At 45.6% G+C, this 14,974-nt stretch overlaps 1 protein-coding gene across 1 annotated transcript in view; it reads left to right on the plus strand.

Annotated features, from left to right (window-relative positions):
- Window positions 1-13,377, plus strand: part of RFWD3 (ring finger and WD repeat domain 3) — a gene marked incomplete at its 5' end in the record, with an annotated part of 18,018 nt that extends 4,641 nt beyond the window's left edge. The window contains 7 exons of the mRNA XM_010174575.1: window positions 301-415; window positions 6,414-6,642; window positions 8,036-8,186; window positions 10,942-11,118; window positions 11,863-12,077; window positions 12,299-12,516; window positions 13,143-13,377. Coding sequence (XP_010172877.1) covers window positions 301-415; window positions 6,414-6,642; window positions 8,036-8,186; window positions 10,942-11,118; window positions 11,863-12,077; window positions 12,299-12,516; window positions 13,143-13,286 — 1,249 coding nt within the window. The remainder of the gene's footprint in view (window positions 1-300; window positions 416-6,413; window positions 6,643-8,035; window positions 8,187-10,941; window positions 11,119-11,862; window positions 12,078-12,298; window positions 12,517-13,142) is intronic.
- Between the last annotated feature and the right edge of the window lie 1,597 nt (window positions 13,378-14,974).

Below are 14,974 nucleotides of genomic sequence, written 5' to 3' on the forward strand. Positions count from 1 at the left end.
GGAAAAAAAACCAACTGATTTCTCTTTCACTCTACTAATTTAGCACATTTGGAGAGGGTGAGGAGAAGGGCTGTTGTTTCTATGGAACAATACTTGAGCGAGTCATTCAGTACGATTGCATACCCGAGAACATCTCCAGCTGGGTGTACTGGATGAGTGTGGTATCAGACTTGGTTTCTTTTGATTTTACCTGGGTAGGACTTGTGTTGGGATGAAAGTGTGGGGATAGGAGTCAACAGCCCATAGAAGCATCCCAGATAATACCTAGTCCTAAGGATTGCTTTTCTTTTGTTTCTCCAGCTCTTTAGAAAAGGAGCAAATGTTGCGGAGACAGGCGGAGCTGGAGTCTGCACAGAGCCGTCTCCAGTTGCAGGTTTTGACGGATGAATGCAGCAAACTCCGCAAGCAAGTCCAGGTGAGTCTCATGCTCCTCATATACAGAGGATTCCCTTTCTCTTCAACCTGTCTTCTGCATGTTCCCTTAGATGAGAGAAAACAGGCTTCCAGTTTTAGTAAGCAGCAAGATTGATTAATGGATTAATAAGCTCGAGAAGTGGCCCTGTGTGAACCTTATGAAGTTCAGCAAGGCCAAGTGCAAGGTCCTGCACTTGGGTTGGGGCAACCCCCAGTATCAATGCAGACTGGGGATGAAGGGATTGAGAGCAGCTCTGCAGACAAGGACTTGGGGGTACTGGGGGACGAAAAGCTGGACATGAGCTGGCAATGTGGACTTGCAGCCCAGAAAGCCAACTGTGTCCTGGGCTGCACCCAGAGCAGCGTGGGCAGCAGGTCGAGGGAGGGGATTCTGCCCCTCTGCTCCGCTCTGGTGAGACCCCACCTGCAGTGCTGTGTCCCATTCGGGAGTCCTCAGTATGAGACATGAACCTGTTGAAGCAGGTCCAGAGGAGGCTGCAAAAATCATCAGAGGGCTGGAGCAGCTCTGCTGTGAGGACAGGCTGAGAGAGTTGGGGCTTTTCAGCCTGGAGAAGAGAAGGCTCCAGGGAGACCTTATTGCTGCCTTTCAGTACTTGAAGGGGGCCTAGAAGAAAGATGGGGACAGACTTTTTAGCAGGGCCTGGAGCGATGGGACAAGGGGAAATGGTTTTAAACTAAAAGAGGAGAGATTCAGACTAGATAGAAGGAAGAAATATTTTACACTGAGGGGGGTGAGCCCTGGCCCAGGTCGCCCAGAGAGGTGGTAGAAGCCCCATCCCAGGAAACATTCCAGGTCAGGTTGGATGGGGCTCTGAGTGACCTGATCTGGTTGAAGATGTCCCTGCTCACTGCAGGGGGTTGGACTGGATGACCTTGAAAGGTCCCTTCAACCCAAACCATCCCATGATTCTATGATTTAGTAAACTCAATTGGTGAGTCATCAGGAATATCCTAAACGTCCCAGTTTGGCATATGCATGTGTACTGCATAACACTGACCCTTGGATGGTTTTTTTGTTTTGTTTTGGTTTTGGGAGGATTTTTTATGCTTCTAAGACTTAATCAAAGTTCCAGGTATGGCTTAACGTAGAGTTTTTTAGCTGCTGATGTTGCAGGTTCCTCCTCAGGTTTTGTGGTACTTGGTAGGGCCTGGTAATGCAGCACCAAACTCACTCCTTATCTTTCTCTCAGCTGCATCTAAATAAGCTTTGAAAAATCTCTATATTAAACCTGTCATGAGACCTATTATCCCTAGTTAGTCAAGAGCCTTGGAGAAGTAGTTTGTGAAGAAGTCTGGCTCTTTGGAAAAACAAAAGTAAACAATAAAAACCCCCTAATTTTTTGGAGAACATCAGTCAACGATCTACTTAAGCACCTTCTGGTACCAGGAGCCGTGGCCTGTCAATGGGGCAGGCTGTGTGCATGGGCTGAACAGCTGCTGAGAGGCACCTCTGTCCCCTTAGAGTGCAAATTACTGACAATAAATGACTGTTTGCTTTCTGCTTTCTGCAGTACTGCGCTGGTTTGTAACCCATCACAGCTGCTTTTGCAGGAGTCCTATAAATTGTGGATTTTGGTGCTTTCAACTGTGAATTATCTGGCATGTTGCACCAGCACGAGGCTTTCCAGCAGCCTGCTTCACTGCCAGGTTCCTACTTTTTTGTTGGATGGAGTAGATGGTATCTAATCTCTCACTGTCTAGTAACTCATTTAATTTTTTTGCTTTTCTCTACTTCTGGATTTTTTTAATAGCTCTGGCTATTCATGTCTGGACATGAAGCAACATCCTCTCTGCTGAAATCTTGCTGTGTGATGTAAGATAAGGCTTTATAAACGACTTGCCTAAATTCCTGCATTAAGCTGTATGCTCATCAGAGCTAATAAGAAAATTAGTCTATTTTAAACTTTGGCTTCAAGAAAACGTGAGTGAGATTAAAACTGCAGGTCCATAATGTGTCCCTGCAATTCTTCTGGTGTTAAATGATAGAGTATCCAGTCTAACTGAATTGAAGTCGCCTGTGATAAAGATGAAGTACCCTGTGTTCTTTAAGCTCTGTTTCAGAATTTATACTGCATTCATCACTGTCCTGTGGTGGTTCATGTGAATGCTGGAAGCAATTTTAAGGTGCTTGTTTATACTATGAATAAATTGAAAGTAAAACAATTTGGGGAGGAGAAAATCAGCAAGAAGTCTGGAGTAAGTCTCTAAGTTATTTGATTCTATTTTGAGCGGATGCCTAACGAGTTCCTTGTCTTATGAGGTTATTTACAAAAGCAATTACTTGTATAGAATCGTTTAGGTTGGAAGGGACCCTAGTTGGGTGACTTCAGCACTGGGTTGGGTGGCTCAGGGCACTGTCACACCAGGTGTTGAGTGTATCCAAGAAGATCTCACGGCTTCTCCGGACATACCGTTGTTTGACCATCCTCACTGGGAATTTTTTTGTCCTAAAATCTCAGCTGAATTTGCCTTGTTGCATCATGAGTCTGTTGCCCTGGTCCTTTCAGCAAGCAACGTTACTGATGGCACAAGCAAACGTGTTTCATTGGAAGACAAAGCTGTAAATCAATATAGAACACAAAGTGCTGTGGGATCCCAAAAGAAATGTGTGAAATGTCTGTACGCTGGGAGGGACGTTCCATACGGCAAAGTTCAGTTGCACAGAACTTCAGTGGAACAGTTCTGATGTTCATTGCTTGCATACAGACCTCGGTGTCTGAGGTCTCACGGAAAGCAAATGCCGTCGCTTTCCCTCCCAAAAGTTACTGTGTGAACCCCTTTTTGTTGCTAACGCGCTTGAGAGTTGTGCCTCATCACTAGTTACAACCTTTTTTTTGGGTTTGTGTGCATTTTTCCCTGCTCTTTGTCCATTAACAATCTTGTTGCTTGTACTCTGAAGTATTTCAGATGATTGAGGCTAGAGAAGGGATGGTTTTTAAGTCTTTAAGCTGTATGAAAATATACGAGAGAAAGGAACTTGAGGGGAGAGAGGGTAGGTAACTAACTACAACTTCTGGAAGAAGACTCTGCCTTCTTCACCAGTCTTGTTTCTCTCTTCTTCTAGAGAAGACTCTCCTTCCCCAGTCTGTTTCTCTGGGTAAACCTGCAGTGTGTGGCTGTGCTGAGCTATATGCTCCACGCTGCGTGGCAGGTTCAGACTTGCATTTTGGAAGCAGTGCTACCAAAACCTTACTTTTGCCTCAAGTTTTTCCTTTGTGAGAACGAAGAATGGAGGAATCAGATGTGAGGTATTGCAGGACTCCTCCTGAATCTGACAAAGTTTTCAATAACAGTTAGTTAATGATAGCAAACCATCTCTGGCTCCTGACGTAAATGCTGCTGATCAACTCAGGTAGAAGATTTATTTTTGCCAGTGGGAAACAGTAGCTCTGTTTGGAGCACTAAAGGAAGGGCTGGCAGGGAAATGACAGGGGATTGCATGCTGCTGGGGGGAAGAAAGCAAGTGTAATCCTGAGCCTTGCACAGGTCAGTTTGTATTGCTCAAAGTATTGGAAAAGCTTTATTGATATAGGATTTTCAGAGCACCCAAAAAGAACTGGATGGCAAAATATCAATAAATTTGTGAATCTAACACGTTTAGAAAAAATTTAGGCTAATGGTTTTATTGCCTAAAAATCTTTTAACCCTTCTGATCACCTCCAGTTGATGTCTGAGGAAGATCTAGAAGAAGTAAAAGCTGATATTTCATTCAGCTGTTCCTTTAGAGCTGATTAAAAATGCTGTGTGTTCCTTTGAATTTGGACCTGAAGCAAAGGAAGGTGGCATGCCTGTAATGCTGCAGCTTGAGGTTGTAGAGTCACGTGTTTATCTTTATTCAATGCAAGGCTGGGGCTGTGTAGTGCAAGACAGCGAGTGTGGCTGCTGTAAGAGGTCTGTGGGAGCACAGCCAGAGAGTAACGCTCATCTGATAACTGCTTTTGTCTTTAAAGCTTCCTATCAGCTGTTAAGACTGTAACCTTAGACTCAAAAGAAAACTGTTCTAAATTAAAGAAAACTGTTCCCAATTTGTTGTAGCTGGTGGTTTTCCTTTCCAATTCATTGTGCTCTCTTGCTCCTACTTCTCATCCATACTCCTCAGGAAGACTTCTGCTATGTATCCTCTTTTTTTTCTCCAAGCTGTGCATCTGTGCTCATTCAGGCTGAAATCTAGGAGGCAGTCATAGCGTGTGCAGAGGGACCAGCGTGCTGTCGAGGCTCTTAGCCAACACCAGGCATCAGGAAAACTCTGCAGAGCATCTTAAAGGAAGGTCCAGGCTTACACTACCAAAAGAGTCCTCTTTTGAGCACAATTAGTGGAATTTGTTCTGCAGTGCACTGTTTTTAATCACCTTGCTAATGTGTCTCCAGTAAGGCTTCCTGATTCTGCTGGGTTTGTCCTTTGTGTTTAAATGTACCAACAGTCCCTGTGGCTTTAATTGCCTGGTTTCCTTTTTAATAACTTGAGTAAAAGTTGAATGGTGAGTGCAGGTGACAAGGAGAGTTTTGTAAACTCCCCAGAGCAATAAATATTTTTAATCTCTTTTGATCTTTGGTGGTGGTATCCTCCTGCCTTTTAGAAATAATGAGTTTATTAAGTTTTTGATTAAAAGTCACTTTCTTCTAAGTTTCCAGTGCTTTCATTGACTGCTTACTCTAAGCCTGAAGCTACAGCTTCCATCATAAGCATGCTGGCACCTCCCACACCTCTTCTTCCTCCCCGGGTTTGCTTCTTCTAATGGGATCAGCTTGACTCTTCAGCTTTGTTTTTTTGTTTTTTTTTTTTAATTTACTATTATTTTTATTCCTTTGGAGAATTTGCATTGAGCTTAATGCAAAGCAGATCAGACCTCTGTAAAATATCAGAATTGCTCTCTGCTTGAGCAGTTTCCAAAAGTTATAGGTCTTGATGGTAACAATTAATGTAGAGCTTGATCTTTGATCTTGCCTCCTTGAGAACTGCTGCCTTTGCTTGCACATGAGGTAAGTGGTAGTGGCTGGTTCAATATTGAAGCTAGCTTACAATCTGCTAGTAAATCCATAGTATCACTCTTGCAGCCCTTAATTGTTTAAAAATATCATAGTATTTGAAGCATTAATCTATGTTGCTCAGACAACAGAAAGGAAGTAGCAATTTTCTTAATATATACACTCCCTGTAGTGTCCCTGAGGGTCTCTGCTGTCTGCTTTTGCCCTTGGATTACAAGTTCATCAATGTGCTTTTTTAGGGGGGGCATTTTTAGTTGACTCACACTGTGCCAGTGCCACTGCTCACCTACCCACCTCACTCCTGATGATCTCTATGGAAAGAGGAATTCTAGGAATACCTTGCTGCTGATGGCAGCATCCTTGGCCATGTCTCTGCTGAGCATCCTTGAGCATTCTCATTGCTTGAGGTGGAGGAAGAGGAGGGAGGAGGTGGTGGGAAAACAGGGCTGGAACTCTTGAGAGTTGTATTGTTCCTGGAATTTGCTGTCCAGGGCTTACAAGAAGAGGGTCATCTCCATTAAGTAGACTGCCTCGTTTCCTGCAACGCCCTCGGTGTTGAAACTTGGCCTTTTATTTTTTTTTTTATGGGGTATTCTGGAAATTCTGGAAAATGGTTCTAATTGACTTTCTCTTGTGGTTTAGCTGCATGTAATACTTGGCAGTTTATTCTTTTCTAAACAGCATTGATCTGGTAATAATTGTTACTGGCTTTTATGTGTTGCCCAAGAGTCCTCTCTCTCACAGGGTCTAATACATATAATAACAGACTGAGTACGTTCTGCCAGAACTTGCCTAGCCTTTTGAATGCTTTTGTTGCTCATTCTCACAGTCAGTGGACTTGGAAATCCAGCATTTCAGGAACAATGTGGAAACTGGACCATATTCTCCCTCTTTATCTGAAAACAAGTACAGTTGGAACACCTGGAACAGATAGCACAGTACGTTACATCACCAGTGACGCATTAAAGCTCTTTGGGTCTTTTTCTTTGCAGGAGCTGAAGGCTCTGGTGGCCCAGCACAACGTGAGTGCTTCTCAGCAAGCTGGCAGCTCCCGTGCCTGCCTGCCAGGCAGCCTTCCCTCCAGCCAAAGCCAGCGCAAGTACCACCTGGAGAAGGTTTTTGTGGTGTCTCAGACTGGGAACTGCAGAGTGATGGCATACTGTGACTCGCTGAGTTGTCTCGTGGTATCACAACCTTCTCCACAGTCTACTTTTATTCCTGGTAATTAAGCAAGTCAAGATTTGGAGGGGTCATATGTGAAAGTTTAATGTGTTTTCTACCCACTCCCTTCTCTTGCTTGACCTTTGCCTGTGCCTTGTAAACTGGGAATGCTCGTAAGATTCCCTGTAGTTCACCTGGCCCCTGCATTGGTAACTGCTGCCTGGCAAGGTGGCTCGTTTATCATAGAATCATAGAATGGTTTGGGTTGGAAGGGACCTTAAAGCTCATCCAGTCCCAACCCCCCTGCCATCAGCAGGGACACCTTCCACTAGACCAGGTTGCTCAAAGCCTCATCCAACCTGGCCTTCAACACTTCCAGGGAGGGGGCATCCACAAGTTCCTTGGGCAACCTGTTTCCCCATCGCTTCTACAGCAGAATCCTAGCAGAGGGTCTCTGGCTCTTCTGCTCAAGTGCCACATTCACGAGAAGGTAAAAGGTGTGTCTGGTGCTCCTTGCAAAGGTGGGTTTTCTGACAAGAACAAGGGGCCAGTGCACTAGGCCATGTGGAGAAGCTTCCTGTGCTTGAGTAAAAAACGCTCCCCAGATTGTAGGTGGATTGATCTACACGCAGCTGATCTGTCAATATTCTTTAAAAAAAATCACAACAAAACAAAAAAACAAAAAAGGAAGAACTGAAAGCAAAAAAACTTTTGATACAAATGCTAGGAGCTCTGTTCCCCAGTGAGGAAACAGGGAGCCAAGAAGCCATGGGCAGCCCCGTTTCCATCGCACTGTTATGTCCTGGGGCAATTGGCCTGACGTCTGGGCCGCTGCCAACCTGCTTTTGCAATGACATAGATGTAGCATTAGGAGTCTGAGAGAGTTTGTTTGCAAAGTACTTAAATGCTTTCTGAACGATGAAACTACCTTTATTTGCTTAATGGTTTGGAGATTAATATGCCTTATCTAGTCATAACAAAAGTGTTTTCTGCATTCAGCTGACCTTATTTATCTGGGTTTTGGAGCCAGGGAATGAATCTGTGAATGGAGGCTTTGTGGTGACTCTTGTAGCACACAGGTTAAGGTCACCTGTGAGCATTCTTTGCAGTGACACTCATTCTCTTAAACAGCCATGTAATCCTACTGTGTGTGTTTTTATCTAGGAAAGAATGTCTTCGAATAAACTGGCTAAAGAGCAGCAGGCTCTTGTAACAAGAATTGGAACACTGATACTGAGTTTGCTCTTGCTGGCTGGGATCCCTAAGGATTTATCCCTGGTGCCATTTGAACTGAAGAATGATTTGTGGCACTTCTTATCCAGAACAGCAAACGATTTTTCCATGTTTATCCCACCACAGGTTTCAGTTCAGACACTGCAGTTCTGGCATAGACTTGCTAGTTCTCCACGTGCACTGCCTCAGGATAACCTGCTTTATCCGTCCTCTGTGACAGGTTGTGGTGTTAAGATGATGAGCGTGGCCAATCTGAAGAGCAGCCAGTACATCCCCATCCATAGTAAACAGATTCGGGGCCTGGCTTTCGGCAGTCGAGCGGATGGTTTGCTCCTCTCTGCTGCTCTGGACAACACCCTCAAACTTACCAGGTGAGTCCTGCTGTGGGGAGCAACCTGTCCCAGTGTGTGAGAGACTGGATTCTCTTCTGTCCCCCTCTAAATGTCTTTTAGTGCTTACTATTCTGCTTTCCAAACAATGCTGCTGAGATGAGATCAGGTCTGTGTATATTCTTCCTGAATGTGGGAACTAACAGAGGGAAAGGCTTGTTCTTGCTTTCAGATCCTTTAGGTGGAGGTTGTATGGAGGTACCTGTCTCTGATACTTTTCCTGCAGAGAATTTGGTGGAAAACAATCACAGAATGGTGGGGTTGGAAGGGACCTCAGGAGATCATCCAGTCAATCAGGTTCACCCAGAGCAGGTTGCACAGGAAAGTGTCCAGGTGGGTTTAAACATCTCCAGAGATGGAGACTCCACACCCTCTCTGGACAGCCTGTCCCAGGGCTCTGGCACCCTCACAGTACAGAAGTTTTTCCTGAGGTTTGTCTGGAACTTTGGGTGTTCCAGTTTGTGCCCATTGCCCCCTGTCCTGTCACTGGGCACTGCTGAAAAGAGCCCGGCCCCATCCGTTTGGCCCCCACATTTCAGATATTTATAGACATTGATCAGATCCCCTCTCAGGCTGCTCTTCTCCAGGCTGAACAGTCCCAGCTCTCTCAGCCTCTCCTCACACGGGAGATGCTCCAGCCCCTCATCATCTCTGTGACCTCTGCTGGACTCTCTCCAGAAGTTCCCTGTCCCTCTTGAACTGGGGAGCCCAGAACTGGACACAGGTTTCCAGATGTGGCCTCACCAGGGCAGAGTAGAGGAGGAGGAGAACCTCCCAACAAGTAATTCAGCACGGATTGGCCAAGTTATGTTGAGAACATTAATATATAGATGTGAAATTTACTGCCTGCTTGGTTTTCCATTACTGCAGGGAAGTGTGGAGCATGAGAACTTGTATGGCCTAAAACAGAAACAAGGGGTATGGAGATTCTCCCCTGCACTACTGTTGGCTTTTCTGACTAAACTTCTTGCAGAGCACAGAATTCATCTGGGATATGGGTGTGTAGACGGCATTGTTGAGCATTTGCTAGAGGAACAGAGGTTCTCTAGAGCTAGCAGAGACTTAAAGCAGCAGGTTGGAGACTAATTATGCAGATGCTGAGAGAAAAATGTGTCCAGTCCTGTTGGAATTTACAGCCTACGAGTGTATTCTCTTGATACTCTGTGCTGCTCTTCAATCTGAAGCTTAAGGTGCTTCAGAACTTGGGTGGCTGACTGATTCTCACTGAGTTACAGTTAGATCTTTATGCACATCTGTCCATCAGTTGCTGTAGGGTTGGGCAGGATATGTGTCTCTGTTTTATGACTGATTTTTTCCCACCCAATTCTTTCCCACCAGTGAAGCAATGAAGAGAACTTAATCCTGCAAAAACAATTTAAAGAATGTTGCTTTCCTGTTACCTTGTTGAAATGTTTGCTGGACCATTTAAAAGTAAACAAAACTGTCTGTCTCTGATGCGAAAGTCAGTGTGTCAGATTTCCAGGCGATGAAGTCAATATTCTTTTCATGGTTTAACTTGGAGAGCAGCTTCTTGTCGCAGTATCTGCTCAGACACTTGACTCCCATATCTGCCTGGTTGGCTGCATCAGAACTTGAGATCCTCGTGCTTTTGGGCTTGATCCCAGAATGTCTTGGAGTTAAGTGCTTGCTTCAGCAGCATCTTCATAGCGTCTTTCAGTCTCCCTCTGAAATAAAAATCCCCCTTTGATGATCTGCCTTCTCTAGTTACTGATTTCTTTGTCATCCTACCAAAAGGAATTATCAAAGATGTTCTGAAGTCTCCTGCTCTGGCTTGGAAGTCTTTAAAATAACCCCAAAGCTTTGGTGTTGGGTTTTTTTTTCTCCTGTTGTTTTCAACCAGTCGCTGTTTGATATCATACTCCCCATTAGTTTTCCCCAGCCAGCTTTGTCTTTGTGGTGGTTCTCCCTATACTTACCTGGGAGCAATTACTTGCTTCTCTGGAGTTCTGAGTGTAATCACCTTCCCAAGGAGAAACCCATGTGTTGTAGAGGATATCCAGAGTTACTTTGATACATGCTGTCTTCTGTCTCACACCGTTCTCAGTGTGCTGAGCTTGTGTTGACAACGCTGCCCTTTGCAAATACATCCTAATCTGACACCAGCTTCATCTGCTACCCTGGGCTGTGCCCTTCTGTGTACTTCCCTCTTCTTCCTTCCACAAATTTACTTGCTAAAGAATTAACGCTATAAATGGGCTTTTAACTGTCTTTACCTCACTCACAGTCTTGCTCTTGCTTAAATATGATTCTTCTGAGGCACAAACACTCTTCCTCTTGTGTAAAAAGAAGGAAATAATTAATGAGAGATGTAATCTGAAGAGATGAGCCCTGTGATCTCAAGAATGTGCGGTATTACGGAATTACACTTGTGTCACTTCTAATTGTTTCCAGAAAAGGAACTTAGCTTTCCCTTTCCAGTAAAGCAGCTGAGAACCCTGCTCTGAGACTTCCTTTCCCAGTCTCCAAAGATCAATCCAGAAAAGGAAGCATTGGCCTGGAAGAATTAGAAATCTCTTGACAATATCCAAGTGATTATTCTGTCTAGATTGTCCGCATTCATGTCTGGAGTAAAGGAGGAGTTAATTCAGAAATGAGTCTAAAGAGAGATGCTTCTGTCTAAAGAATTTAAAAAGCTAGATTTGCTGACCTTAATTATGCTGTTTTCTCATCGGTTGATGCTTGTGCAAGGGGCCAACACTTTGCTTTTCTTCTGCAGCTTGGCAACAAATACTGTGGTGCAGACCTACAACGCTGGCCGTCCTGTCTGGAGCTGCTGCTGGTGTCTCGATGACACAAACTACATCTATGCGGGATTGGTCAATGGCTCCATCATGATATATGATTTGAGAGACACGAACTCTCACGTCCAGGAACTAGTCCCTCAGAGGTCCAGGTATGGCAGAAGGATTTTTCATTCCTCTGAAATTCACTAATATACATTAAGCTAAACATAGCTTCTTCCATAAATCATACAGCAATTGCAGTATTTTAAATTGGTTTTTATGTGAATCTTGTTCAAAAATTCAGATTTAGCACAGATGGGAGAAGTTTCTCCTCAGGTTTCATGGTCTATGTTTAACTTAGGACAAGTGCTTGGCCTCTGCATCTTTTTAAGGCACACAGTGGTCAGAAATGGACCCACAGGTGCAGCCTAAACAGGAGAACTGACTTTGTCTTGGAGTTGGGTTTAATATTTAATTTGGAAAGGACAAATTACAAAGAGGTGTGAGACGCTGTCACTTCCACCTCTTCTACTCAGGGAGCCAAATGCTGATTTACACACATCAGATCTGTGCTGTCTCATGCTTCTTTAGGTTGTGGAGTCTCCTTCTCTGGAGACATTCAAAACCTGCCTGGACGCCTTCCTGTGTAATTTCGTTTAGGTTCCTGCTCTGGCAGGGGGGTTGGACTGGATGATCTTTTGAGGTCCCTTCCAATCCCCAACATTCTATGATTCTGTGATTCTTTAAAACATAAGGCTCAGTAGTTAAGTTGAATTTCATTTATTCTTGACAAACCCATTGGGGTTCTTTGCTCGAGAGACAGTTTGTAGCCTGCTTAGGCCCTTTCTTTGCAGTGACTGGAGCTGGGAAGCGGTGAGGCTGGCAGCACTGACTCTTGCCAATCCCATTTTCAGGTGCCCCATGGTGTCGCTGTCCTACCTGCCCCGGATGGCCTCAGCATCACTGCCTTACGGTGGAATATTAGCTGGGAACTTGGAAGGAGCCTGCTTTTGGGAACAGAAAGCTGCCAATTCCTACCGACCTCATCACCTGCCACTGGAACCAGGAGGATGCATCGATATCCAGACAGAGATCAGCACACGGCACTGCCTCGCGACGTACAGGCCCAGTACGTAACGGTGTCCGTCTGCAACGCGCTCTTCGTTCCCTTGATGGGGTCAACAGCAGCTCTGGTGCTGAGGGCACAGGGAAAGAGCCAGAGCAGCGAGCGTCTGCACGTACATAAGAATGGGGCGAAGGCAAAAGGGGGCAGCTTGTTTGTGTTCCTACAGCTCAAACTTGTCTGCAATTAAATTTTCCAAAAGTTACCTTCTTATTTCTACCACGCAGGTAAGAATAACCCGTGTGTGCGTTGTGTGGTGATGGAGCTGACTTGCAGCCCGCTGACAGAGGCCTCTGAAGACGTGGTGTGTTCTTCTAACCCGGTTCAGACTTTCAGTGTGGGCCCCACCTGCAAGTTGCTGACCAAGAATGCCATTTTCCAGAGCCCGGAGGAGGACGGCAGCGTCTTCGTGTGTGCTGGCGATGAGGCATCTAATTCTGCCCTGGTACCTCTCGTTCCTTTCCGTGTGGTGAAGGGTTTTATTGCAGTTTTTAGGAGAAAAGCCCTATCAGTGTCACAGCATCGAGTGTGTTTAGGTGGGAATTGTCTTGTCACGCACGTTACCCTGTGCAGGTTGGTGTGTTGTGCTGTAGCAGATGTAATTTTGTGATAACTTGAGTCACCCAACGTTGGCCAAGGCCTGTGGTCCATGTCCATCGGGAGGAACGCAGGCAGCGAGCTCCTGTTGCCCACCTGAGGAATGCAGTTGGGCATGCTGACACAACTGGACACTAACTGGTGTAACGGGGGCTCAGTGGGACAGCTGATGTGGTACGTGTGATGAGGGATGGGCACAGGCTCTTTGGGAATGACAGGGAGAGGGTGCCCTTTACATGAAAAAAATAGTTTGGATGCAGAGGATGGACCACAGGCTGTGTGAGAGCTCATGAGTCAGGGTCAGAGGAGAGGGCAGTCAGGGTGGCACGCTGCTGGGAGTCTGTTAGAGACCAGGGTGTAAAAGTAGAGAGAAGGTCTGTAAGTAACTTGAGGAAAGTCTTTTCTGTAGAGAGAGCAAGCTCTGGTTTGGGTGGGAGGGGAGGATCCTGCAGTCTGACCTTGTCTGTCCCACAGCTATGGGATGCTGGCAGTGGCTCCTTGCTGCAGAAGCTGCAGGCTGACCTGCCTGTCCTGGATATCTGCCCCTTGGAAGTGAACCAAACCCACTTCCTGGCTACTCTGACTGAGAAGACGGTGAAGATCTACAAGTGGCAGTGAGCCTGGTCCCCGTGCCTGCTGCAGAGAAGCTTTCCAAATGTGCTGCTCACTAACCCTACCCAGCTGCTCAGCCCCAGACTCTGCTGTCCTGCATGAGCTGCTCACAGGAGACAGGAACTGCTGCAGCACCTTCCTAGCAGTAGGCAGGAACTGGGATGTGCTGGTGCCTGGAGCAATTCCCTTCTCCCTCCATCTTCCTTTTTAGGTCTGCTCTATTTCTTCTTGGGTCAATTTTCTTCAGTCAAACTTCACAGGCTGCCTCAGCACAGCAATAATTCTTGGAGTGGCTCCAGTATGTGTTGCTGCATTCTTTTCCAGTGTGAATCCAGCACAGGGACTTGCAAATCTCTTATAGGAATCAACAAAATAAGAAGAACTTGAAGACCTGAGACTCCCACTGCACTTCCTCCTGGAATCCTGCTGTGATTACTGGGTGATGAAAAGGTGGCGATACCGGCATCGCGCTCGCACAGCTGATACCAAGTGTAAAAGCAAGTTCATGGCTTTAGAGAACACTCTCGTGTTCTTCAGAGGTTGAGGGTCAGTTGGCAGTTATTCCCCCATGAGGACAGACCCTGTTTTGTCTTGGAAAAGTCTACAGAGAGCATTTTTCTTTTATGCCTTTTTTTTTCCCATGAGCATATCATTTGCACTGTCATTCCTTAATTATCTGCCCCCATTTCCTTCCCCTTTCTCTCTTCCCTGCTTCACCCACAAGCAAACTGTGGAAAATGAAACTAGAGAAGTATAGATGAAGAGGAGGAGATGATTCTTGTGCTGCTGCAGTCCATGGTGTCCTTCCTTAAAGACAGCGATGCACTGAAACAGCCAGTACCTTGGAAAAGAATGATGGTGGCTGGTTGGGTTTTTTTCACTTTTTTTTTTTTTCCCCTTTGAGAAATCTGTGGAAACTCAGGGATTTCATCAGCTTGCTTTCACTGACCTTTTGCCTTCCTTAAATCACAGTTGCCAGCTCCCAAGCCGGTCACAGCCAGCTTCCAGTGGTATTGATGTGCACGTGTGCTGCGGACTCGCTGGTTTGCGTAAATCTGAGCCCATCGGCTGGGATCACAGGTCAGGGGATGTGGGCTCTTAACACCATGACCATAAATATGCTGAGGGGGTGTGAGAATGTTTATCTCCAGGTCACAGCCAGCTTCCAGTGGTATTGATTGCACGTGTGCTGCGGACTCACTGGTTTGCGTAAATCTGAGCCCATCGGCTGGGATCACAGGTCAGGGGATGTGGGCTCTTAACACCGTGACCATAAATATGCTGAGGGGGTGTGAGAATGTTTATCTCCAGGTCAGATCATGAGAGAGGACTTAGGTTTCATTTTATGTTTAACGAAAGCAAACTTGCAAGGATGTTGGAAGCTGCAGGACGAATTCCCTGTGCTGGGAACGTATCCCTGGGCGCGCTGCTGCCTCCGGCTGTGGTAAGCAGCGTCTGTCCTGTTGGGAGCGAGCGTGCCACCACTTCAACTGCCACTATCATTTTATTCTCTGAAGTCTGAGGCTTGCACAGTGTTATCCTGTTTATGTCTTACCTCTTAAAAATGAGATTGAGAAGATCTCTGCTTAACTTTATATTTTTCTGTATAGTATTTTGTTCCTATATTTTTATATACTGTAAAAATAAAGTGGTTATAGTTACCAAATATAGCTGGTGCTGCTGTACTTTGGATC

The sequence above is a fragment of the Antrostomus carolinensis genome, unplaced genomic scaffold (assembly GCF_000700745.2).
Source record: "Antrostomus carolinensis isolate BGI_N321 unplaced genomic scaffold, ASM70074v2 scaffold21070, whole genome shotgun sequence".
Classification (NCBI taxonomy): Eukaryota; Metazoa; Chordata; class Aves; order Caprimulgiformes; family Caprimulgidae; genus Antrostomus; species Antrostomus carolinensis.